Source organism: Plectropomus leopardus, chromosome 14 (genome assembly GCF_008729295.1).
Source record: "Plectropomus leopardus isolate mb chromosome 14, YSFRI_Pleo_2.0, whole genome shotgun sequence".
NCBI lineage: Eukaryota > Metazoa > Chordata > Actinopteri > Perciformes > Serranidae > Plectropomus > Plectropomus leopardus.
In genome coordinates this window covers 27,795,582-27,823,553 of record NC_056476.1, presented here as the reverse complement: position 1 = coordinate 27,823,553, position 27,972 = coordinate 27,795,582, and the positions used below count along the sequence as shown (strand labels likewise).

The following is a 27,972-nucleotide window of genomic DNA, read 5'->3' as shown; positions in this document are numbered from 1 at the left end:
GAAAAAAAACAAGATGCATTCTCAGATTTGCTGATATTCAACCAGCTTTGTAATCATAAAGTGGGTTTTCCACACATTTGTATATCTTAAGTCGAAACCACTTAAGTAAGAAATAAAAAGAAAATTGATTTCCATTTGTAGTATGATATTTGGTGGTATGGCTCTGTTCTGGGACCTCTCTGCCTTTCCTCATGCCTACGTGGAAGCCTAAGGAGCTTTGTTCGGGCCCAAAAAATCAGGCCAAACCCTACATGAACCTGCACAGTTTGTGTCAAAGCTCGACCAAAGCCGACCCATGGCAGCAGTTTTGGGTCTGTGCCTGATTGAAATTAATTTGTACTATAAAATAGGCCTATTGTATACTGCATTTTAGATACTATAAAATAAAAAGGTTTAAATATTAAAACATGTATTACAAGCTAATAGCTGGTGTTTTTCCGGGCACCACTACTACTTCTCTCAGTCTTTCATCTCTTGCAGGACAGGTTTGGCACAGCAGGCTGCGTCTAGTACACACAGCGATGGAAATGTAACACACAGATGATAATTACCACTGCATAAAAAGTACAGGGGACATGTCCCCTGTGTCCCTCCCCTTAAATTACACCCCTGTATCTGATTGATTTGGTCAATTTGTTGCAACATAATAGGTTAACGATCCATGTAAGACTAAAGGGAAACACACGTGATCAACATTATGGAGCTTTGCGTTGATAGCCGGACAGAAGACAGAAGCAGAAGCAGTGAAGTCACAGTATGAAGGGAAGCCGGGAACAGTTTTCACAAGTAACTGTTATAGATAATATTTCTTTCTGAGTACTGTGATGAGAGAAACGCACTTGCGGGTCTGATAAAACCTAGATCAAGAAAGCGACATACTGCATCTCTGATTACTATCAGGCAGATCTCCCTGTCACTCAGTGCCACACATGCACCATGAACGCTCTGCTAGACAGACCGTCAGTCTAAATACACCTTCTGTGCAGCATAAATTCTGCTGGATTCCACTGTTGCTGCGTGTCAGCTGATCCATGCTGTTTAAGTATTCGGCCCAGATCCATGATAGCAGGAGCCTACGGTGGATCGGGGTTTAGCATCAAGTGAATCCACTAAAATATGAAGTGCAGTTCGCACCAGCAGGCATCACACACTCACAGATAAACCCTCTGAACATCTGCCCTCTGATGAAACGCAGCTGACCACAATCTGAGTGATCAAACATCAGCAGCTGCTTCAAAAAGCAAAACTTCCCCCTGAAGAATTTCACTATTGAAATATCATCAAAAACACTGCGAAGCTGCAGTCTGACAGCCTTTAAACATCATCACTGCTAAAGCAGTCGAACAAAATCTCCAAAAACTTCATTCCACAAAGAACATGTTGTCCAGATTTCCATCAGATGTTTGAAAAATGGGCTTAATAATGCTCCCTATACAGCACAATAATAACACTTCACAACACAGCCAGCACCTCTCCAGGCTAACTGAGCTGCCCTGCTGTATAATAATAACCAAGATGTTTCAATTCAGAGACTGAATATGATGAAGTAGCTTTAAAAATAAAACAAAGAAAAAGTTGATAAACAACAAGTTTGGGAAATAGGACAGGTGAATGCTCACCAGCTCACAGTGACTCATGATTCTCCACCAGTGTGCAGACCTACCAACAGTCAGCCCACCTGTCAGAATTCTAGGTTGGCATTGTGCGTTTTTTCAAATAACAGGTATGATACATTTGTACATTTAATATCGATATTTATAAACTGCTGTAATTCTGAGATGTTTATGAGCTGAGTTTCTTATAAGGAGGAGGAGGTGGTGGTGGAGGGTGTGAGAAAAGACAGCAGCAGACCACTGTTTAAGCCCCTTTCCCTATTAAGTTTTGTAAAGGTTTCTAGTTTATTAACCCTTTGACACTCAAGCAAACTGGCCCGATTTCTCTCAGAAATATGACAAGAAGGCAATAAGCAGAGAAGAAATGAGCCAAAAATCAGCCAGATATTATTCAAAAGAATAATAAATTACCTGAAAATTAGTTTTTAAAAAAGAGAAATGTCCTCACAAAAGTGCTTAAGAAATTATCCTAATTTTGTGACAGAATTTTACATGTGTAATTATGATTTTTTTTGTTTTTTAATACTTTTTTTCTCAAAATATTTTTCCCTAGCTTCTTCGAAATAATTCTCTATTTTTTTCTGGCAGTGTGTGGAACATTTCTCAGCAAGTTGCTCATTGCCTTTTCCCCATATTTCCAAAACAAATTGCACCAATGTGCTTCATTTTCACAGTGTGAAAATCTTCTGAAAGGCATCTGAAAGCAGCACAAGAAAAGTGATGTGGCTACATGTTTCAAAGGGTTAACTTTATATTATTCCATTATTTATTCTGTTCCACTTTTCAGGAATGGCCAATTTTTAGCTGGATTTCTCGTGTTTAAAAAAAAAACCTACTTACGCATGAAAAATTTTTTAACAAGAATTTCGGACATTTTCAGCCCGGAATGTGGCACCAAAACATGGTATATTAAGCCAAAACATGATGTTTTCTTAACCATAACTGTTTTTTGTGCCTATACCTAACCACATCTTAACACAGCGTTTTAACAATATAAAATTGAAATGTAAAGAAATGCAAAGTTTTAAAATATCCATTATAAAACACAAACAAGCATATCTGTGGTTTGCATGAGAGTACATTATAGGGCTGCCCCATTCAAATAATCAGTCGGAGACCCATCAGTCGACTGAAATTTCTTCAAGTCGAGCAGTCGGTGTTTTTTTTTTTTTTTTTTGCTAGTGTGCTCTGAAGTGTACTACTGGGGACTTTCTGCAGAGTGAGTGCTCTTGACTTTTAGGCTACTCTTTGGTACAGAGACCTACAGACACACAGGCAGCAGCACAGAGGAGGCGAGATCTTCTGCATAAAAGAAGTGAATTCACAGCTCACAGCAACTTAATACATCACAGTCTCTGGTTTTTGTTTGATATTTAGTATCCCCCAAAAAATGTTGTTGCACATTCCCGACCTCTTGTTAGCGCAGTAAGCTTGTTAATGATATGACGTGGATGCCGCTGTCACACTTCACATCCCGCTGAGCCTGTTTAAACTAAAAAAAAAAAGGAATCGTCGAGTATTGGTATGAACCGCTGAATCTGATTCCACTGGCATAATTCCCAGTCGGGCACGGCCCTAGTACACTACCAACATTTATGCTAAAGACTGGGTTGCTACAGAACAATTGCATACCTCCCAAGACTCAACAAAAAACTTCTGATTTAAATTTTCTGGCTGTATGCTTTAGTCACTCACTGAATTTGTCGACAACAAATGGAAATTTATGGAAATTCTTCTTTGAATACAAAACCAACATACATATAGATATAGATCTGAAAGTCAAATGATGTTGCCATGGATGAGTCTTTGCTATTTGATGTTAAAAGTAATTACTATAAAAATAACTTGTTTTTGTCAGAAGTATCAGAATAACAATCACCCCGTACATTTTGTACATAAAAACACAACACTCAGTTTAGTGGCACGCATAACTTTTTCACTAGCTCTGCAGCAGGAGGACCGGATATATCGAGCAAAAGTAGAACACAAACAACAAACACATAGATCAGCTACTGTATGAGTGGAGTTCACTCCCTCAAGAGAAACAAGTGACTCTAGTCTTAAGATATTATTAAAAAGGAATTTTAGAAAAAGAGACTTTGGTGAATCTAAAAGTTTGTCTTCTCTCTTTTTCATTATTAGAATTTGGATTTTTGCAGCACTACTTACTTTCTCAGACATCGTTTGTGTCTGCTTGTGTTGTATCTAATGCTGATGTTATGTTAAAAGGAGACTTCTATAATTTTGACCTGGATCCTTTTTTTCATGTTTTTTCTGTCGAAGTGATTAATGGAGACCACCCTAAGTGCTTGCTTTTGCACTGACACGCTCAGATTGTTATTAGAAGTGTCTGACAACTTTATAGACAGACCCAGCAGAGACATGAAACCGACACATGGACGTTTCACACACATCTTCTACCTGGCAGCACAGAAGATCTCTACAATCAGCACAGTTTCAGGACACCAACGATAAGTGTCACCAATTCAGTATCTGACCAAATGTCTCCCTTTCTGTTGCTGAGATATGACTTGAGTAATGGTTAAAAAAAAAGTGTTTTTAAAGGAACATTATCACATCACAGAGAAGTCAACCTTTGATCTTTTGGATATACATTGTCAACACTCCATAATTATATCCTATAAGACATCTGTGCATAATCTGGTCATAACAAAGTAGGAATTCTCGAGTTATGGTGAAAAAACATGTTTTGTGAGCGCCCAGTGAAGTTGACCTTTGACCTTTGAAAACGAAATTCTAATCAGTTCAGTCTTGAGTCCAACTGGACGTTTGTGCCAAATTGAAGGAATTTCCCAAGCTATTGCATTAACAAGAATGAGACATACATATGGTTACAGTTACCTTAACCTTTGACTTATTGCCACTAAAATCTAATTGGTACATCCTTGAGTCCTAGCAGACGTATTTGCCAAATTTGTCAAACTTTCCTCAAGTTGTTTTTGCAATATTGCATTTACAAGAATAAGACACACGTAAGGTCACGGTGACCTTGACCTTTAACCACCGGCTACAAGAATTTACTCCCTTCATTGTTGAGTCCAAGTGCCAAATTTGTAAAAAAATTCCTCAAGGCCTTCCACAGACATTGCATTCATGAGAATTCGACGGACACAAGGCCACAGTGAACTTGACCTTTGACCACCTAAATGTAATCAGATCACTCTTGAGGTCAAATTAAAGTCTGTGTCAAATTTGTAAAAATATCCGAAAGGTGTTCACGTTCACAAGAATGAGACTGACAAGGTCACAGTGACTTTGACCTTTGACCAATGACCAATAGGACTATACAGTTAAATGCAAATCAGTACAATACGTTTAAAAGAAATACCTTATAGTGTTCTGTATGTATTTAGTCATATTTTGTATGCTATTTATCTGCCTTGTGGCCCTTCAAACCAAACTCAAAGCACAAAAAAGTAGTGCTATGGTCTTAATTTCAACAAACATCAAATGCTTCACGTCGCTCTTTGAGGTTGGGAAAAGCTGTTGTGAGCCTCTTCTGCTTTGAGAACTCCTTTAATCCCAGTAGTACTCAGCCAGTTTTTAAAAAACGACCACATCTAAAAGAGGTGGGCTGTACAGAGATAAAATTGCCTTGTTATACATGGAAGTACTCACTCGTATCCGCTGCACCTCCAAGAAGACAGCTCTTTGGAAGGACCTCTCCCAGATAGCCAGGTCGGTGGCCAGCTCTACCCTGAAGGTGTGGCTCTGGCCGTGGCCGACCAGAATACTGAAGCACAGAGACTCGTTGTCCTGCTGCTCGGGCGAATGCTCCAGCCCCAAGTAGAGCCGTGCCTGCAGCCAGCAGTCCTCTGCCATCCACAGCTGTGACACAAAATTTGAATTTTTACACGTTGGGGGAAAGATAGTGTCGTCTCTTCACTTTTTTAATGTTTGATTCGGGCGGTGGCATTAAGAGTGAATTCTTAAATTCTCATGTTAACCCTTTTAAACCTGGGCAATTTGGCTTTGATTCTTTAAAAAACATGGGAAAAAGGCAATGAGCAGACTTGAAAAAAAAATACCTAGAAAACTAACAAACAAAAAACAACAACAACACAACAAAGCTGGAAAATAATTCTGTAAAATAATTTGAAATGTATAGTTGATAATTATATAATATAATACAATAATCATGATATGATAATTATAAATATAGCTTTCTGGACATTTTCCCTATCTTTATTAGAATATTTTTGAAAGTTTTTTTTTTAAGAAATCAAATCAATTTGCGAAGGGTTCAAAGGTTTCAGAAGTTGTGAAAGGTGCTTGAATGAAGCAGAAAATGATGCTGACCCACGTATCAAGGGTTAAAGTGATAGTTCAGGGTTTTTTTAAATGAGGCTTTAAAGGGTACCTATCCATAGACAGAATATTAAAACAGTAGATGTCAGTTGGCACGTACCCAGTTTGAAGAAGCAGGCAGCAGTCTGACATCAAAGGTAAGTAATGTACTGCTGTGGATGAGGTCCAGCAGCAAAACATATTTAAGTAAAAAAGTCCAATCTAAATAAATCAGTATCAGTGTATATATACACTTTATTGATAGTATTTTCACTGCTTTACCTTTACATCAGACAGCGAAAATGAAGCCGTTTCTGGTTGCTTTGACAAGAACATTGATGGGGAAATGAAACCATTAATAGCCTCCCTGTTGTAACAGAATGTCTGACGGAAAGGAAAAATCGAAACATACTCTTGATATAGCATAAACAATGATACTGATCTTTATTAGGATAGTTGCTTTTTAGGAAGTGAAAATATGCTATATTAATGGCCCTAACCAAAAAAGTACATTGCTTAGCTTTAGTGACAGACTCCTGCCTGCTCCTCCAAATTGGGGCATTCTGACTGATTCTAACACAAAATTTGAACTATCCCTTTAAATGTCACACTTTGAATGAGTACATTTCTTGGTTTGTGGATCAGAAATATAAACCTTGTAGGCTCCCTATCTGTCAAAAAAAAATAAGAGAAAAGGCATCCATCTATAGCAGGATGAAAGCTGCAGTGATCAAATTTTGAACAGCCCTGATGCGCATCACAGCAGCCTGCTCTGCTCTTAACATACCTTGTGGACCTTGAAAAGAACCTCATAGAGGTTATATGTTGTTTCAGCTTGTCCCCAGTCAGCCGCACTGATCTGAGAAATAAACATCAAGGAAGAGAGATGAAGAGGCAGCACATCAAAACACTTGTTAGCAGCACCTCCTTATCCAAATGCTAAATGCAAATTAAAAGCCGGGCAGGTAGTTGTGTGAGCGCTTGGATGACTGCCAGAGCCGGCGAGTGAAATGGATTTATCCTGTTGCTCTTTGCTCAGGTAGAAAACATACATCAAGAAAGTAACGCTTGGCTTTTGCACAAAGACTTTGGTGTCCCAATGGTGTAGCATGTACAGAAATGTACAGACAGAGTGCTGCAGGAACACAACAACCAGCACAAGAGAAGATGCTTAAGGAGAGAGAGATGCTCATTTAAAGCTCTGATATTGCTTTTTTTGTTCTTTACCATAGAGAGCCACGTTAAACTGTTACTTCCAGGTTTCAGAAGTGAGAAAATACAAATCAGTCAGTCAAAATCACTTTGACATTTGCAATGATACAACAACAATAAGAATCCAGAAGACATTTGTCACAGCTGGAAGAGCACAGGTGTATATAATAATGAATTCCATTTAGCTGATTCAGTTTTAGGCTCATTGTTACAGCTTAGTGGGACACTTAGAACGAGCCATTGTTGATGTTGCAGTTTTAGTAACACATATGCTTTTCCTGCTGTGACAAATCAAAATGACTATGAGGGAAGTCAGTTGGCGAGTTGAATGTTGAATGTAAAACCAGCAGAAAAATGGGAGCTTAACTCATTTAAGCTAAAATATATCTAAAAAATTAGAATGGAAGAAAGCATATACAGATATTTTGGGTATGGAAGACACACTAAAAACATGGTTTGTGAGGTTTATTTCCTCCCTCTCATCAAAATATGGTCATCTCTGGCTCCTAAAAAGCAAGATGGTGAAGGCAAAAACACAAAACCTGAGGTTTAAAAATTGGAGTTCACAAGCCAATGGGTGACTGCATACGTTATTCTATACAGTCTATGACTCATGTAAGGCTGCAACAACAAATCGATAAAATTGATTATAATCAATTATTAAATGTGTTGTGTGTTGTGGGCAACGAATAAAATTATCGATTCGTTGTGTCCCGCAATTATTACGTCACTTGTTGTTACAGGGGACTGTTTACGTCACATGCAGACGTGAGAAGCTGGTGTTTTAAAGAGGCATGGCGGAGGCAGAGAGAACATTTCGTACCAAAGTTTCAAAAGTTTCGGAGCACTTCACCTTATGCAAAAAAAGGAAGTGTGCTAGCTTCATAACATGCAAAAGTTACACGGCATGGCACGCAAGCAGGACAGTTATGATGCAGCATCTAAAATAAAAGCATGTTGAAGTCATCTATGAGGAGGAGGAGGAGGAGTCATCACAGGGTAAGTCTCGACAAAAAAAACATGTATGTTCAGTTTTAAAGTTAGGAAACGTAATGGTATGTTAAAAAAGCTGTCAACATTTAGTTTTTGAATTGTTTAATGTTCGATTTTGTAGTTATTATTTATAATTTAATATTATTTTGACAGCTCAGGGATGTCAAGCAACCACCTGTTAATGCACTGCACTTTTTGCATTGTTGTCAATGATAATCTATTTTTGGAAGTGAATGTGTGAATGAAAGTGATGGGAGAAAAAAACTGCTTTTTTATAATTATTTCTGTTTTTATTTTTTTTAATCCGATTCGTCAATTAATCTAAAAAATAATCGACCAATTAATCGATTATCAAAATAATCATTAGTTGCAGCCCTAGTCTCAGTTATCCAGTCAGAGGTGGGATTTCAGTGGGATGCACAAGCAGAGTTTGAACACACACGCGTGCCCAGGTTCTACTCTTCTGATGAGTGAGTGGCAATGTGAAAGTGTTTTAAATGAGATTTTAGCCAAAGTTATGGGAAGTGCTGAGGATACGACTGGATAAATAAGTCATGATTTGTACTGCACAAGTTGCATGAGTTTGTAAACAGATGTTTTAATATAGTTTTGTTGTTGTCACACATGGTCCCCATTTACTATGTTTTGAACTCTTTGTTTCACTGTGGAGGTATGTGAGAAAGTTTCTTCGAAAATCCAATGTAATGTAGGGTGAGTAACTGAAACACAAATGATTATTTTGTAGAGGGAAGCATTCCTTTAAAAACTGCAAGAACATTACTTTACATTAATTATATATCAGTAAAAATGATTATTTAAAATTTCCTCTCAGTTTCCACATTCAAACCTTCATCCTGCCAGTCTCTTGAGAAATTATAGAATAAGAAAAACAATTCTTTTTTTAATCACTTTTGTTTTTTATCTTTGGAGTTTTTGCATGTAAAATTTAGTGATGCAGGTTTTACAGGATGAACATAGCTTCCACAGTCCCTAGGTTAACCTTTTAAAACCCAGGTCTCTAGCATGGATAACCACATCTAGCTGTGGTATGGGAGAATTATTAGAGTGGTGCTTCAAATACCCTTGGGTTTAAATGAATAACTATGCTAAAAAGTCTGAAGCATGCTACACTGAGCACATTTTCTACACAGCACACACGCTAACTGAGACAGACAAGAGGCTTCTCAGTAGATTTTGTTTTCCAGGGCGTGTTTCATTAAAGCACATGCACTAATGCTACCCTGCTACATATTCAGGTCCTCCTCTCTACCTCAGGGATATTGGCTACTGCCATATTTCAACAAAAGCCTGAGGACAGGTCTGGCATTTCACAAGCCACCAGCTGCATAATGCTTTCAGTTCATGGAAGCATCATTTCAATGACTCCACAATACATCCATTAGCTTTAATGCAGCCTGTTAGAATTATGGCTGATGACTTCTCTCAGCAACACCTCGTCGACATGATTTGTTGGTCCCGTTTGATTGGTTTGTGTCAAGTAAAACAATACATTTCATTTCTCTAACTGCTCTGCATACAGACCACTGCTGCTCTCATGTGCTTCCAGGCTTTAGCTATGTTCTTTTTGTTAAAGCCAAAGGCAAAAAAACCCACTTTTTTATAGTTTATTTTCAACTTCAGAGTTAAGTCTCGGCATGAGAACTAGAATAACAGCCCTGCGATTGTATGCATCCGCAAACCAGTCAAGTTTACATCCATGTCTGTAAAAACATGGATGCTGAACACACAAATTCCCCTCGGCAGCAGAGAAGATCTCAACAATCATCTTAGTTTAAAGGCGGACACCAATTCAGTGACCCTTACTGCTCCTGAGTTATGACGTAGAGTAATTTTGTTTTATACAGAATATTGTGATGTAACAGTGAAGTTGACCTTTTATATACAAAAAGGCCTTTACTTTATCTTTATATCTTATTAGACACTTGTGTGAAGTTTTGTCATAATTAGTGTAAGAATTCTTGAGTTATGGCCGAAAACATGTTTCTAAGGTCATGTTGACCTTGACCTTTGACCATCAAAATCCAGTCAGTTTATTCTCCAAGTCCAAGTGGATGTTTGTGTCAAATTTGAATAAATTCCCTCAATGTGTTCTTGAGATATCACGTTCAGGACAATGAGATGGATGCAAGGTCACACTGACCTTGATCTTCGACCACCAAAATTTAAACAGTTCAACACTGGGTTCAAGCAAATGCTTTTGCCGAATTTGAAGAAATTCCCATAGCGTGGTCCTAAAATATCACATTTACATGGATGAGACGGATACAAGTTCACAGTGACCTTGACCTTTGAAGACCAAAATGTAATCATTTCATTCTTGAGTCCGAGAAGACATTTGTGTGAAATTCTGAGAAATTCCTTCAAGGGGTTTTTACGATATCGAATGAGATAAGAATGAGAAGGAAAAACATTCAGTGACACTGACCTTCACCTTTGACCACCAAAATTGAATAAGCTAAGTTGATTAGAAGATAAGATGCTTGTGTCAAATTCAAAGAAATCCCATCTAGGTGCCTTTTACAAGAATGGGATGGATGGATGGACTGACAGACAGCCTAAAAGCATGCTGGCAATAGCCTTAGCCGAAGGCATACAAAAAAAAAATTCTAAGCCTGTGGCATGTTCATCTTAAGAGAGACATGAGAGACATTTTTTCTGAAAATAAGAAAACATTTGAAACACATAATGGCCCATTACACCATTCTTTTATGTTAAAAGGTGTCTATGTAGAGATGTTTATGCTGGTTTTGAAAAAGAAATGTGCATCAAAGCAGATTATTTACAACTAAATGTGAACATTAAAGAACATTACTAAGATTTTGGAACAAATGGTCATTTAAATCCAACAAAAAGTTGGAAACTTTTCTCCAGAGCACTGATAACCAAGGATGCTGGAGAAAACACAGGCATCACCCACAATGCTGTTGAAAAATCACCAACATTGACAGTTTTTCTTTGCTGTGGTGATGCCCCGAGCAGAATAAAAGGCAGTTCGCCTCCACACAGACCTGTTTGATGGTATCAACAAGCTCAGTTTGAGAGTCTCTGCTCGAACAGGGCCAAACTCTTGTCCCTGCCATGGAAACAAACAGTTGGAGTTCCCATCTCGATTCTCAAATGCCGCAAAAAAGCGTAGAGAGGGAATTGCCAATATTTTCTGTACTGACAGCTGTTTTATTCTGCAGGGGGAGAAAGGATGTGATCTGTGAGCCAGTGTTAGAGAATATGTCGGTTCAAAGCAGACACAATCTAAGTCAAACTATGTCACTTAAGGATACAAGAGTTGCATCAAGCATCCACACTATCCCGACGAGTTACAGCACATTATTTCTCTCATATCGTTGATGTCAGTGACGTGTCAAAGGGCACGGTTGGCAAAATTCCTCAGAGGAAATGGTCTGCTGGCTGAGAAACAGCTGGCCGACCCTCTTAGCTCTGTGTCACAGAACCCAGACTATGATGTATCTCTAGCTCTTCCACTCCACTATGATGCCAGCGTCCTTGGCCAACATTACTGTTTTTAGAGGCTGCATCTGTAACACTATTGCCTCACAGCAAGGGGGTTCCGGATTCGAACCCACCAGCCAGTTTGGCCCTTCTGTACGAAGTGTGCATGTTCTCCCCAAGTCGGCTTGAGTTCTCCATGTCCTCCAGCCTCCTCATGCAGGTGAGATTAACTGGTCACTCTAAGTTGGCCGTTGGTGTGAAAGTGAGCATGGAATAGTTGTCTTTCTCTAAAGCCTCTTTCTCACAAAAAACCAACGAACATCCGCTAACATCTGGCTTTTTAAGGCAATGGGAAAATGTACAAGTGACATTCACACCCGGGTCAAATGACTCTGCAGTAGTCACCAGTATTTATCGCCTTCGGCTCTGATTGGCACTGATGGGAACACATCACCCAGGTGAATGCACTAATTTTAGCCCCTTAACCAGCAAGATGCAATGCCACGCTGAATACCCTCTATCTCTACCTAAGCAGGGCTCACACACCGATCCAAATGAGTCCGCACTGAGCTTGAAAGCGACTGAATAAGTGAAAGATATATAAAGAGAAGTAACCACTGTTAAGTTCTCACATGCTGCTTTTGATTGTTTACCTGACAGAGATGTGACATACCAAATAAAAATCACCTACACTCAAAAAGGCATACTTGTCTGCTGCAGAGCCGTGCAGCAGCTCTGCTCTACTGGCAACAGGAGGGCAGTCTATAGCATATTCTAGTGGGTTTACCCATGATAGTATGGTGACTTGTCCAAAATGTACCCTGTCTCTCACACAGTGTCAACTGAGATAGGCTCCAGCCCAAAAGTAAAAGGCCAAAATGCGCGTAGTACAGTCACACTTGTACATTTTGGTGACATCTCAACACGCTGAACAGCCAAATACACTGCACTTGACTTGACCACACTAAGGACCGTACGGGTTGTAGGTGCTGCAGAAATGGGCCAATGACACATTACATTAGATTGAAGAACTTTTATGGTGATCATCTGGATTCAAAAACAGTCATTTTTTTCTATGGATGGACAGATGGATGGATGGATGGATGGATGGATGGATGGATGGATCATTGGTGTACTAACTGACTGATTCACTTATTGACTTATAGACTGACTAACTGACTGGCTTGTTGATTGACTCGTTGACTAAATGATTGACTGATTGATTTTTATATCAAACATGTAAAACAAACAAAACAAAACAAAAAATATGAAAGCAAAGTGCAATAACAACAACTGAAATGGGTGATAACCTATACATAAAAAATTGAATAGAATTTCAAAATAATTTAAGATTAGAGTGAAATTTGAATTACAATTTTTAAATTTAAATCTTAATAATAAACAATAAAAATTAAATGTTTTGTGGAGGAGTAGGAGGAAGTACACACTTATCATTTCCTACCCCCTCTCAGCTACTCATCAATTTATTCATGAACTTTATCTCTTTATTTGGGTTGATACCTTAGAGGCATTGAGAAACAATATTGAGTCCTATTTATAGGACCTCACAAAGGGTGATAGGAGACAAGGCCTCAAACAGAAAGGCTTCAGTCTGCCCTTAATGTGCAGCTTAGAACATGATTGAAAACCTTTTAAAATGTAAAAAGAGTAAAAAACTGGCACACAGAAGTCGCAATGGGAACCTTCAAAACCGAAAGAGGTGAGCCTCAGCAGCTTGTCAAACAGTGTTAAAGTATGACAAAAGCTCTCCAAACAGGAGGACAGGCCAGCAGAGACTCAACAACTCAAACGGTGCACACCTCACCTTGGCACCGTTAATCGCAGCATCCAGAGAGTAAACATGATTAACCTGCAGAAACACTCGCCAAATGAACTAGGAAGATGAAAGAGGCCCATTTTGGACTACGGTGCTTTTTATACCGATGGGAGAACACAGCTTATGTCATATCGCCACAAACACAGCAGAAAAGGCCACAGTCCTTTGTTCAGCGGCCCTGGCAGTCGGGCGGAAACATTTTAAGCTGATACTGGACCTGCATTAAATATCATCTAATGGCCAGTGCCTCTTTGGATTCTCTCTGACTGCCCGGAGACAGGAAACATTTTAGAAATTATGCAGTAAAGTTTTAGTTTCATTGCACATCTGATCTGGTCATTCATTTTTAACAATGCAGAAAAGATTTAATTTAGGTAACATACTGTGTCTCAGAGGTCGTCTGACAAGTTAACCTTAAACGGATTTCATTAAAGTCACTGTCAGTGGAGATATTAAGTATCTTATAGTACGAAACCTGCAGGCTGAGAGGCTTTTTCACCCCTGGCAGGAGTACAAATTGAGAGGTCCTCACTGAACATGATTTTGGCCAAATGCCAATCAGATGTAAGGATATATTAAATATATAAGGATATATTGGATATGTAATACAGTCTTTCAGAGACCGCCGGCAAAAACATGACTATTGGTGAAAAGTGCAAAAACTCATTATGCTTTTTACAAAAACTCATTAAATGTATTATACATGTGCTGTAACCACAGTTAATTATTAAAGCTATGAAGTGCTTAAGGGCATTAATTACTGTGACTGTGGGTACTTTGATGACGAGCTGCTCTTGCACGTGCTGTAATGTGTCACCATTGTTGCAAGAAAGAACGCTGTTTGGAGTAAGTAAGGACAGAATGAATATGAAACACAATATAAAGACTGGCTGAAACTATCAGATTGTTTTACAATAAAAATAGGGCTGTTCAATTACGGAAAAAAAAATAATTACAATTATTTAGTCAGTATTGTTATCGTGATCATTTAACACGATTACATATCGAGAGAAGTTAACTGAAATAAAAACCTGCAATGTTTGAAGGCATTTCATACTTACACCTCAGATGAGGCAAACATCAAATCCTGCTTAAATGGTGATTTAATGTATCCTCTGTGTCACATGTTGGACAGTTGCAATTAATATCTTATTGTAAAAATTAAGACAATAATAGTGTATAGTCTGTTACAGTATGCCTGTCGTATGATATTCAATAATAACTGATGCATACAGTGTTTTACAAATGCTGCCAACTTTTTTCAAAACCACAGACCATGACCATCACAGAACGGTGAGCAGTGGCATTAAATCATCACACTTACTACATGGAAAAATCATTTCAAAACGGCCCCATTATGCCGAGCTGAATCCATGGCAGGAATGAGTCATTTGCAGCTGTTTAGGTGTGAGTCATGCGGCCTATTGAGATAAGCTTCAGATTTTTGATTTTAAATGAGCTTAACACTAAGTTTGAAAGTTTAAAAAAAGTTTTACAGAGATCTGAAAGAGAAATTAAAACTAAATCAAATCAGAAAATAATTAAACACCACTTACCGGGGGACTTCTGAAGATATAAAAATATGGTCCTCTCAGTGCCAGGAACTTGAATGCTGAAGTTTTACCAGCAGTGCTACCCTCTGGGCTTTCACATGCCCAGGCCATATGAACAATCTAAGGAGATCAAGAGGATGACATTGAAACAAGGTTGATTTTTTTTAAAAAGTGACACAAATACACAATAGACATCTGTACTTGCTCAATCAACAGAAAAGAAAAGCGAAATGTGCAGAGTCAGAGGGGATGAGTTGAAGAACTACAGTGAGGTATCTCTGATGAGATACATCTAAAAGATACACCACTGTGCAGTGGAGCTGCGGTCACAGCTGCAATGCAACGATTTACCTTTTATCTTCCTCAGATGACTTGATGTGTTTCCCTGTGTTCCTCTGAGCAGCATATCTGTACTGTATGCTTCTCCTACTCTGTATCTACACTGAACCTTGTGATGAATAATGCACATACATTTCTACATGCTCTTTCTGAGCATCTCAACGATGAATAAGTGTTTTCAAAATATTTCCATGCTGTTTATTGGCCTATGTGTGATTCCAAAGCTGGCAAGACAGTTGCGGTCGTATGCAGATGATGAGATTCTGTACATCTGTGTAGCATTTCCTACAAAAGAGGCTGCAAAGCTGTAAGTGAAGAGCCTGAACAGGGATCTCCACCAAATCTCTACATCTGGAGAGACAAATGAAATGCCACTTTTGGACCATCACTGACTATTTTTACATGCACAAAATAATCCTTTTGCTATTATTCCCAAAAAGACAATATTCCTACTAAGATGTTTACATGGCATCTGCGCATATCCAAAAACCTGTTGATGTTTCTTCTTTCTCATGGGATGACTCTATGATGGTTTCCTACCTTATGCTTTGTTTTATGATACACATGGTATTTAGGTTCTGTACTGTACACTAGATGTCTTTTTATGCAACATGCACATGCTGTACATTATATTCAAGTTGTTTTGATTAACTTTTGATTTTGTTTAATGTCACAAACTGATGTTTTTTAATGTGATATTCAGGTTATTCTGACTTACTTTAAATGCCATTTAATCTGACAAATGTATGGTTTTTCCACATGAATCCAGGTTGTTGTGATTGACTTTAAATTTAAAAAGCTGAAAAAAGCAAAAAATTAAATCAAATAATAAATGTCTTCATTTTTTGTAACATATTTTTAAAGATATAATTTGCACTCAACTTTTTTCCCTTTTTTTTTTGAGGATGTTCTTATTTTCCACATCTTTCTTTTTGCAGAACATTTCTTGTAAACTTGTTCACTTTCTCCCCCCACCCCAATGTTTTCTAAAAACAAATCCAGCCAGTTTGTTAAGGTTTCCGAGGTTTAAGTGCTTGTGAAAGGCAAATAAATGCAGCACAAGAAAAGTGATGTCGATCCAGGTTTCAGAAGGTAAAAGTAGCCCCTTCACTTTGTGTTACCAGTGTGCTCTGTCAGCATGACAAATTGAGTGTGTATACTTTATGATTGTTAATTGTCATTTAAACATTAAGTCCATTAGGGAGAAAAAATGTGTGATTATTATTTAGCATGTAAACATAGTGCACCTTTAAGTCTCTAATAGTTTTAAGGAAAGTTTTGATAGTGGCCTCTCACAGCTTTTCATATAAGATGATATTTATATTATATATTAAATTATTTTCATATGATAATATATAAAGATATACTTGGAACTATCAACAGTAATCTAATGAGACTTTTGTGCTGCAATTATGTGTCTAGGTTACAAAATTAAATGTAGTGTGCTATATGTACCGCTACATCAAATTAGAGCCTGTGTTTGGACATTGTCAGCATACCTGATCATCTGAAGAGCAGAATTTGTTGATGATCTTTATCTGTAAGAGATATAAAAATAACAGTCAGTTAAACAATTACAAAAAGCTGTTAAAAATATTATTACATCAATGTATCCTGATCCTTTGAACACCTGGGAATGAAATGTTGAGACATCATAACACACATCATACACCTCACCCTATTTATGTATTTTTTGCTGCACCTTGATTAAATCTGTAGGACAATAACAAGCTTAATGCATACAGATATAACAGTTTTTAATTGTTCTGTCAAACACTGATAGATATAAGTGCATATCATATGTCAAATAGCTCTGCTAACCTCTTAAGTTCTGGCTAGGCAACCAACATTATTTTCATCTAGATATGAAATGTGTCATAACGAAATTCACAATTTCTTATTAAATTCTTGTCGTCCATACCATTTGATAAAGCTCAAACACTTTTAATATAATAGCTTGTATTAATAAAGAAAAAGAATGTGAGCACAATGTGTAAATGTAAACCTTCACAGAAGGAAATTCACATTTTTCAGCATTCATCAATCTGTTAGTAGCTCTGATGTTTTCATAGGTACAAACAAAGTCTGCACCTACTTCTGACCTAGTTTAGTGCTTGTGTCAATAAGGAATAAATACTGGTTGTCATTATTAAAAATTACATTTTTCTGAATTGTTATATTCACTTTAGGGCCCAAGCTTGATTAAAAACCCAAATTTCAAGTCTTAAAGTAGACCTACTATACATTTTTCTATTAGGGCTGTCAGTGTTAATACATTGATACATGTTAATACAAAACTGATTTTAATTTTGTTAAATCCCAGCAAACATTCCCTTCTTTAGGAGGCAGTACCAGGCTGAGTTTGAAAGAGTGATGATTCTGATATCATATTACACCAGAAGATCTGATAGATCCAGTGGTATCACCCATGCCATGCTAGCATCTCAGGTAGGGGGCAGGATAATGCTCCAAAGTTAGGATCATTTTTGGCGATGGAAAAAACAGCATGGAAAATTTAACAAGGGTCCCTTGACCTCTGACCTCCATATATCTGAATGCAAATGAGTTTTTTGGGTACCCATGCGTGTCCTCTTTACAGACATGCCCACTTGATGCAGGTCCCATGCAGTTCTTTGCTGTCTTTTGATTCCAAAACAACACAGTCTGGTAAGAATTGCTTAACCTTGTCAAAATGGACTTCAAAACTCTTTTCAGTCCAAAATAAATAAAAATGAAAATGTGATTAAAAACTGAGATTTATCGCGATTAACTGTTGAAATTCTGCATAAACTACAATTTAAAAATATTTATTGTTTGACAGCCTTCATTTTTATACATTGTAATACATGTTTTAATATAAAAAAATATTTATTTTATAAGCTAAGGGATAGCGTGTTCCCTTGTACCACTTCCTCTCTTACTTCTGTCAGTCTGTCATCTTTTGCATGACAGATTTGGCAGAGCAGGCTCCGCCTCTCAGTGCGTCTAGTATGCACAGTGATCCACAACGATGCAACGCACAGGTGTTGATCACCACTCACGTGATTTACATCTCTCCCACTGCTGGGGAGGGGAAAAAGAGAGGCAAACACTGCCAACCAAGTCACCTTGCACCTCCTTTCTCTTTCTCTCATTTTCTGTCCCTCTCTCACATGCACTCTCTCTCCCTCCCCTGGTCCACATGCACTTCCCCTTCTCACACTCCTCTCTCTCTCTTTTCCTCTTGATGAAGTCCAATAAAACTCCTGCCAAAGTGCCATTTAAGCACCAGACAGTTCCCGACAGTTTCATAAAAGAAAAGAAAATATTTTTTCTGAACTCCATTTCACCCAAAATAACTTCAATCTCAGTGTCGGAAAAGTGTTTCTCTCTCTCTCGCTCTCTCTCTCTCTCTCTCTCTTTCAATTCAATTTGCTTTATTGGCATGAATGTTTGGAAAACAATATTGCCAAAGCCTCATAATACAATTAAATGATGATATAAATAAATACAAGAAAAAAAATCAAATAATTATATTCAAATCAACAGCAATCCATTGGATAAAAAAATAGATGCACCAATAAAAAAGAGCAAGAACATTTTGTTTTGTGTGTGTGTGTGTGTGTGTGTGTGTGTGTGTGTGTGTGCGCGCACGCGCGCATGTGCGTGTCTGTGTGTGTGTGGTATGTCTACTGTATATAGACGTAACAAAAAAAAAATTAATCAAAAAGTGAGATGTGCAGGATAAATTAAGTATAAAGTATAAGCGTCATGTCAGGTCGTTGACATGTAGACATGTTGGTCCTTTGTTTGGGGCTTACCCACAGGTGGACAGAATGCACCTATTCAGAGTAAATTCCACCTCTTTATATCATATTTACTGATCAGCAGGAGTGCACGCCCAGTTTACAACTGATTTTTATTCATGAATATACACATGTGCCTAAGATCAAATACCAGTTTCCCGTGGTGTTGTTGTTTTTAAGGGTGCAAATCTACTCAGTTATACTCACATTTCATAAATGAGGCTCACTAAATTGATGCATGATAATGGTCAAACACAGTGTATATATATACATTGTACATACATAATAGAGTGAGTCTATGAATGTTTATGAATATATGAGTTATGTTTTGAAGGTTCACAGTCAGCAGAAAAACATTAAACTTTAGGAGATATTTTGCAATGTCATGTTTGATTCAACAACAGGATGTCACACGTTAAATTGCAATGTGAAAACCAGCTTGAGGCTGCAGGAAAGTATTAAGTTAGAGTCTCGGAAACAACATTTACCTCTGGTGTATCTCAATGTGTTTCTTGTGGGTGATGATGATGAAAAATGTTGCAAAGCGTAGCGAAAACATTCTCAGACTGAATGGACCCCTGCTGTGTCAGCATATCACACTCAGCATGCTCTCCTGCGCTCCTGTCTCGCCTCGCTTCAGTTACAAACTGAAGGCGAGGCGTCACCTGAAATCCTTATGTAATTAGGCACTAACAAGCTGCCCAACTTTCTGTCAGTGTCTGTGAAGGAACATCAAACCAGCATGGAGCAGTCCTGCAGCCTGCCACATGACACTCATCCACGTTAAAAACACATGAGGGACCCCGAGGGTGTCTCACGGTCTATTTAAAGGTTGAAGGTCATTAAAACAAAAGTTCCACTCTCTCTCAAAGCGGGCACACAATTACATCCTGATTGGCCGTTTAGCAATCACGCTCCAACGTCCGTAATTAGCTGATGCAGGCATGAATTAATCACACTTTTTAAAAAAAAAAAGGCAGCTGTGCGATCGACGAGCGCAGGCATACAGTGAGGCTGCATCCACGCCGAAAATGCATCACATCATCAGTGCGATAATCAAAGTGAAATAGGAGGAAATGAGAGAGAGAGAGAGAGAGAGAGAGAGAGAGAGAGAGAGAGAGAAGTGCACATGCCGAATGACTACTTTGCAGTCATTAATTAGGTATGAGAGAGGCTCTTTTTTTGTCAGCAGAGGGGGAGAGGTGCCACTGCGACTCAATGAGTGCTTGTCAGGGAGGCTCTATTAAAGCATGCCGCACTGTAGTCGCTGTGGCTGGAAAATCAAAAGGAACTGTGGGCAAAACATTGTTCATTACATGTTTCTCTGTTTTCTTATTAACATGATGTTATCAACTTTAAAAGATCGCAAGTGGATAAAATTTAGTAATTTCATAAAGCAATATTCTGGCCATTATGATGACTTAAAATACCGGCATACATACAAGCAGATATCACATACCAGATGCTCTAGGGAGCTGTTAATTGTGAGGGGGGAGGCGCAAAACATGGGAAGCATGTTAAATAATTTTTTAACCCCTTGGTGTTTTTATTTTGGCTTAGGGGAGGGACAAGCAAGTTTCTATTGTTGTATTTTGTCTGTTATTTTTTAAATACCCTCTCAACCCCAAATCCCACTAGTGGGTTTGATAGGCATGTTTTGTTTAAAAATCTCCAAAATTGCACCATTTATCATCGCCAGTAGAGGCTTCGTTGGGCACAACTGCTTGTCCTCGTAAGGGGGGGGGCTGGAACCAATCCCAGCTGTCATCTGGCGGAAGGCGGGGTACACCCTGGACAGGTCGCCAGACTATCGCAGGGCCGACACATATAGACAGACAACCTTACACGCTCACAGTACCACCTAAGGGCAGTTTAGAGTCACCAATCAACCTGGCCTGCATGTCTTTGGACCGTGGGAGGAAGCCGGAGACCCCGGAGAGAACTCACGCAGACATGGGGAGCAGTGTTGCCTCTTGCTGTGAGGCAACAGTGCTAACCACGACACCACGTTGTTGTTGTTGTTTTATCAGGATCTAAATATATAGGTTATATATACAGACAGCACCCTCCTCACATAAATAAAGAACAAGTAAAAAAAAAATGAAAATCTGACAAAAAAATTACAACATTATACAATGTTATGCCAGTTATTACACCTAAATGTTCCCCTTGTGGGATAATAATAAGGGAATATCCCATTATTCCCTGGATGTCATAAAAGTTCAATCACATTTTCACATTTTTAGGATGATCACAAATATGTGAAAATTGAAGTTTTTCTTTTCGCCTTCATTTTCAAGAAAGACCCATGGGAAGCTGTTTAGAGATGGACTTACATTCTCCTGTGTCAAGTCATTGATATTTGTAGATATTGCTTGGAGCCAGTCAGTGCTTTCTGCTGCAGTGCAAAATTGAAGAATATTGGTGCTGGCTCCATCCAAGGCGAAGACTTCAAAACAGTTGGACCTGGAGGAGGGTAGAGGTCAAAATAAGATGAGAGTGGTATGAAAGATTGAAAGACATATTGCAGTGAAGCAAAGTGAAGCTTGAGCTGCTTGTTACTTCTGTCAAGTTACTTTAAGCAGTGAGATGTATAATATAATACATGCAGCAGAACTTCTTTCATTAGCTTGATGGACCTTTGACACCAAATTATAGAGCCACTTCATGAGCTCATAAACATCCAGAGAACATACAACAAACACTAAAAACCACTGGCTGGTAAAGTGAATATCATTGATTTTCTTGTTACAATGTAATGTTATGCTGGTAAACCATGGTTCCAGGCATTCATGTGAATGCCACTTGACATGCACCACCCGCCTTAGCAAACCATTGTAACCACAACTCTTCACAGCAGCGGTAGTACCTGAGGGCAGTTCCCTGTCTAGGAATGGCCGGAAAAACTTGACAGACCTCAAAGTGAAATTCCAAATTCCCCACATCATATTCTGATCAAGTATCCATGCTTGTACCCTACCTTGAAACCCACATGACTCTGCCACCAACCAGATACCAGACACCACAGGACACCTCCTAAAAGTGTCTATGCCTCAACAGGTCAGAGGCCCCACCACAGATCTCCTTGTAACACAGTGTTCTGCTGGGAAAATTTGGGTCCTGGTATGCCATGTTGTTGCCACTTGAAATGCACCTCCCAACCAATTACTGAATAAAACCAAGTGCACTTGCTCATGGCAATGGCACTCCCCACTGGGAGTGGCCTTCCAACAGGACAATGCACCATGCCACACCTAAAAAACAGCTCAGGTATGCTCCATGAAATGTTACAAGAGCTCAAGGCATAAACTTGGCCTCCTAAGTCCCCAGATCCCATTCCTATCGAGCATCTATGGGACGTAGAGCATGGCCAGCTTACAATCCACATGACTCCACTGCCAATGCCCTGGTGCCAGACACCACAGGACACCCAGGTCAGAGACCCCAATGTGGATCAGACTTGGCTCTGACCTGTCAAGGCATGGACACAGGACTGCTAGGGTACCGTCACATCCCATGGATGCTCGATTGGACTGGGATGTGGGGAATTTGGGGGCAAGGTCAACACCTTGCACTCTTTATCATGTACTTTGGACAATCCCAGGGCAGTGATTTTGTGGTGTTCCATGGTGCATTGTCCTGCTGAAAGGGGCCACTGCAATTGGGACTGCCCTTGCCATGAGAGGGTATACTTGGCCTGCATCAGTGTTTAAGGGGTGGTGTGTGTCTATTTGATGCGATCCATGGTGGGGCATCTCTGGATCGGACTTGGCTCTGACCTGTCAAGGCATGGACACAGGACCTTGGTATGTCCTGTCATCGGTGGCGGATACTGTGAGTCACGTGGGTTGCAAGGTACGGTACCTGCATGTTCCACGGATGCTCAATCAGACTGGGATCTGGGGAATTTGGAGGCCAGGGTGTCGCTCTTTTTCACATTCCTTAGATCATTCAAGAGCGGTTTTTGTGGTGTCCCATGGTGCATTGTCCTGGTGTGGGGGCCATTGCCATTTCGTCTGCTGTTACCAAGATGGGTTGTACTTGGTCTATAACCTAACCCAAGTGTTGGAGTGGGTAGTGTGTGATACGTGGCATTCACATGAGTGCCAGGACCCAATGTTTCTAAGTAAACCATTGCATTGTTACAAGAGCAGGAAAAAAACAGACATGAAAAAGCCCCCTCAATGTATGACATTCAAACAGACATAGAGATGTAGCTGAAGTTCAGGAAATTAGTATTTTTTCATTTTTAACATGGAAGTTATCTTGTATTTGGTATCATTTGGGGACATTTTTTTGGATTCTGTCATCTCCTTGGAGTGCGCCTTGAGGTTAAGCGCAGTGCTTCCCTGACACAATTAAATTTCTTGGAAGATGCCGCGCTGATGAGGTCATCTGAAAGAAAATCACACTTATCAGCAAAATGTGATACTTTGTGACATTTCACTCCAGCACATTTTCACACTGTTGATACATTTAGCCTCAGAGATAGTTGTCATCAAACATGGGAGCACTTTTATGTGATGGTTATGCAATCCCATTTAATAAAGTGGAGAATTTGCAACATTAGGGGAAGTGTGTAAAGGTTTGTAGAAATGTTGAGCATTATATAGTGTGCATGAGAAGCGGGGAGATGTTTTAGAGGTATGTGAGGTGAAGGCTGATACACACAGAAACAATGGAACAAGGAAATTCACAGTATAGAGGGAAATCCTGTAAGACAGCTCCTAAACCAAACAGTTCTCCCTCACTTACACACACAGCAGCTCCTCAAGGTTAGATGTTACAAAGTCAGCATTCCTAACAAATCCTCTGGCGAGCATGACTTTTATACAGTATCTGCAATAGGCTTGTTAAAATCTTATGTTCCGCTGCCTGTGTACTGAACCAGTGGGTCTCTGGGGGTGATTTTTGCCGGACTTAATGTCGTTTTTTTGATTAAACAAGTCAGTGTGCCCGACCCAAATTAGTTTGAGTTGCACAACTATAAAGCATCACTAATAGAGGTTCAGAATTAAATGCTTTGTCTTGCAAAACATCTCTTTTTCTCTTTCACCAATTTCTGCAGAAGTGAGCGACTGATGAAATGACATCAGTAAGACAGTCTGCAGTATATCAGTTAGATCCCTTTAAATTAATGCACAAACCTTGAGAGCATGCAGTAATGGGGGAAATGGAAGAAGGGATCAAAGTGCAATGAATCAAGAGCTCCAAAGGCAGAAATTAATCAAAGTGACAGACAGCTGGCGGATCAATGTCAGGAGAACAGAACCCTGTCAGAAGAAGCTGCTAAAGCCTCTCCACCGTCACTGAGCAGAACTGAAATCCTCACTGAGAGATGGGATCTTGGGAGATTCTTTCATACATTTGCACAGCTTCCTGCAGTACAAACTATTGCGCCTTGCCCGCTGACTGAGCAGGAATAAATCCAGTGAGACAGGCCGGAGATGTATCACCTGGTCAACATGCAGGATGATATGAAGAATATATGGGCGGGAGAAGTGTTTTTGGGAGGATTCCATCTGTTAGTTACAGAGCAAATACCAATGAGAGGGAAAATGTGCCATGTCCGGTGATTAGTGAGATGGGGAAATGGGCCGGCTTTGGGGCAGTTTGTGTTCAGCATAATTAATGACAGAAACACTTTTGATTTACTGCCAAAAATGCAGAGATGTAAGTTCAACTTTTAATCCATGACTGATCAAACTGATCAGGCAGCAAAATGGCACTGAAGACAGCTTTCGCATCAAGAGCTCCTCCAAAACTTTGCTCCTTTTCTTGTTTTATGTTTTCACCTTTTCGCAATATGCACACTACCCTTGAAAGCCCTATCTAATATTCCTTTCCCACCAAAATTAGCATGTGCAAGCGGTTAGTTAAAGCACTATAGACTATATTGCTATAGACTGCTGCCCCATTGCCAGTAGAGCTCGGCGCTGCTGTGTGCACGGCACTGCAGCTTTCTCAGTTGGTAACACCCACACGTGATTTGATTGCACCCTTCTTTGATTATTGTTAATACTTCAATCATTTTTCTTTTTTTAAAGCCAGCAGCTCATAAAATAAGTTAATTAAAAATCTGTACTTTGGCTCTGATGCTGCCAGTCTCCGTCTGTAGACTCAATTGAGTAGCCTCGCTCAGTTCAATGGCAACCCTTTTATTTGCTCTTACAGGTCACATGGTTTACAACAAAGAGTGTCAGTAGGAACTGGCTCCCTCTGGCATGATACAGCAGGCGCTACAAGAGCTGTTATTGCATCGTATAACTCTTCAAAAGTTAAGCGGATCATCCAGGAGTTTTGATTCCACAATTCCTCTGTGAAATTGTGAACTATCACCTTCCAGAAATCCCTCATATGTGGCTGCTCCCACGTACAAGGGGAGCGCCTTTCTATTATCGCTCGTTTATCACGCCTACGCGGCCTTTGATTGGAAATAAAGACAGCTAGTGCGTTGGCTGCAATAGAAATAAACCTGCTAATGTGTTTGAACATCCATCGCCATGCTTCTTGGAATGTTATTGTGAGAGAAGAAGTCACAGAACATCACTCATTGGAAACACAGTCATCTCGCAATCGTGTTTGTGAAAATGCTGCTTAAGTTTATTCAGATCTCAAAAGAAAATCATCCCTCTAATCTTCCTAAAAGCAAGTCTTAAATAAATCAAAAAAACCCGGTAACTAGAAAAACAGTGCTCTCCAGCCCAGACTAAATTAACAAAACCAAACATTCTAACCCATGCCAGGGGAAAACAACTGGGGAGGAAAAAAAGATGAGAAAGTCCCTAAGCTGTGCTGTCTGCTGTCGTGCGTGTATTTCTCCCACTCCCGGCACCTTAGGTCCCTCATCTTCTTTCTTGATGCTTAATTGCTTTCAGGTGCTCTACTCCTCCAGAGGAGGATAGATAGAGGGGAGCCAGACAGAGAGAAAACAACTGAACACACCCATGAGCGGTGTGCAATACTCACATGCAGGCCACACAGAACATCCCCATCCCAAGGAGGAAAAGAGATTTCCTCTGCCCCTAATGTGCCACACTGAAGGTTCGCAGGACGGATGCCCAGTGTGCAAAGTACCATCCACAACTTTTCACAATGGAATCGCAAAAAAATGCATACCGAACTGAACCGAAACAACCTGCTGGTGTAAACGCCTCAAAACATCCTGGAGGAGACACATATCAAACCACCGATCTTCCGATTAGTGGAGGACCCGCTCCACCTCCTGAGCAGCATATTCATTCTTTATTACTTTCTACTTGGATTAACATTCACACTCAGTTTATTCATTTTCATTACTGTATACACACATTTATGATTACTGCCTTTGTGGTGGCAGCATCTCCTCTGCCACTGACACCTTTTTTTAACAAAACACAAGTTTTCAATTGGCTTTGGTAAGTCTTAGTGGTTTTAATATTGTATAATCTTTATTATTCATAAACAAATCTAATAAGTTGCATTTGTTTTAAATTTGTGCACATAACATGATAATGATTGTATTTTTCCATAGCTGTTTATTGCTGTCATTATGCCTTCTATTTGTGCCTTTTTTTTCTACTGATGTTTTACTTTTTATTTATTTGCTATTGTTGTGCCATTCACTTTCATTTGTGGAGCAGTTATTTTTGACTAAATAAACTTGACTTTATTTTAACTTCCATTATTTTATGTCTTACATTTAGATTATTACTTTGGTGATTTTTTTTATAGATATTTAATGAGCATTCTGAGGGAGCCTGAGGCATTAGATTTCCATTGCCAAATACAGCTTCCTGAATGTTGCACACATGATAAGAATAGAGAACTTACAACACAGCTGAAATAAAAAGTCTGATATCATATTATTTCATTTGATTTCCTTATAATGGATGGCGACGGCTGTATGCAAATGTCTGCACGCTGTTAGATAAGAAACTATTAATTTGCAAGTTTCCTTCCCTTTCAAATAAAATATCCGTTTGACAGCTCAAAGAAAAGGCAGAGAGAGCTTGACTGTCAGACTGAGGAGCTGGTCTGACACCTTAGTGCTGCCAGGAGAGTCTGAGCAAAGGAGAGAAACAAGGTATTTTCTCTTCTTTTTCACTGTCAGCTATCCATGTGGCCCTGTTTTAAGACTCCCTTTTTTTTAACATGAACAAAAGAACAACTCCCCAGTTCCCTTCCTGGACTGGATTTAATTGGGTAATCGAGAAAAAAAACTTGGAGAAAAACTATATGTCATCCCAAGTGGGAGCACATGTGCTGGCAAGGATCACTAAAACATTGTACAGTGTTAGAGATACAATAACAACATGGTCTGCAGACTCCGCATCAACATTAGATGAGAGTCAGCAATGCCTTCCCATCAACACTAATGGTAGCTCCTCATGCTTTGCTCTGGAACTAGATGTTATAATAGTGATGATACTCTTAATAATTGATGATTTTCCTCCCCTTTAAGGTACTTTAGGGAAGCTTCCAGCCTTCTGTGTTGGAGCTGCCTGCAAATGTGCTTATTTACCAAAATTAGAAAAGCGCCACAAACATAACATGTACTGACAAAGACGCTGGCCTGACATAATCTATATATTTATTTAAAAAATACAATAAACAAATAAATAAATAAATAAATAAAACTTACATAGTGACTTACTAGTCACTTTGTAAGTTCCTTTGTAAGGCTCTCACTTACCCCCGCTATGCTTACGTGAGGTAAAAATATACCAAAGCTGTAATGACACAAGATTTCAAAACGAGAGTCTGCAAACTAGTGGGTGACATCACAGTAGCTACATCTATTATTTTTACAGTCTATGGCCTACATCCATGGTCAAGCCCCTCAAAGATCAGCACTATGAAGACAGCTTGCTATTGGTCAATGG

General features: G+C 39.2%; 1 protein-coding gene across 1 annotated transcript in view; it reads right to left on the bottom strand.

Moving 5' to 3' along the window:
* The window catches only part of sntg2 (syntrophin, gamma 2), a 90,823-nt gene that overhangs the window by 25,475 nt on the left and 37,376 nt on the right, over positions 1-27,972 (bottom strand). The window contains exons 9-13 of the mRNA XM_042500823.1: positions 21,445-21,574; positions 16,823-16,861; positions 14,988-15,104; positions 6,709-6,780; positions 5,253-5,462 (exon numbers count right to left, since the gene is read on the bottom strand). Of these exons, the coding sequence (XP_042356757.1) occupies positions 5,253-5,462; positions 6,709-6,780; positions 14,988-15,104; positions 16,823-16,861; positions 21,445-21,574 (568 nt within the window). The remainder of the gene's footprint in view (positions 1-5,252; positions 5,463-6,708; positions 6,781-14,987; positions 15,105-16,822; positions 16,862-21,444; positions 21,575-27,972) is intronic.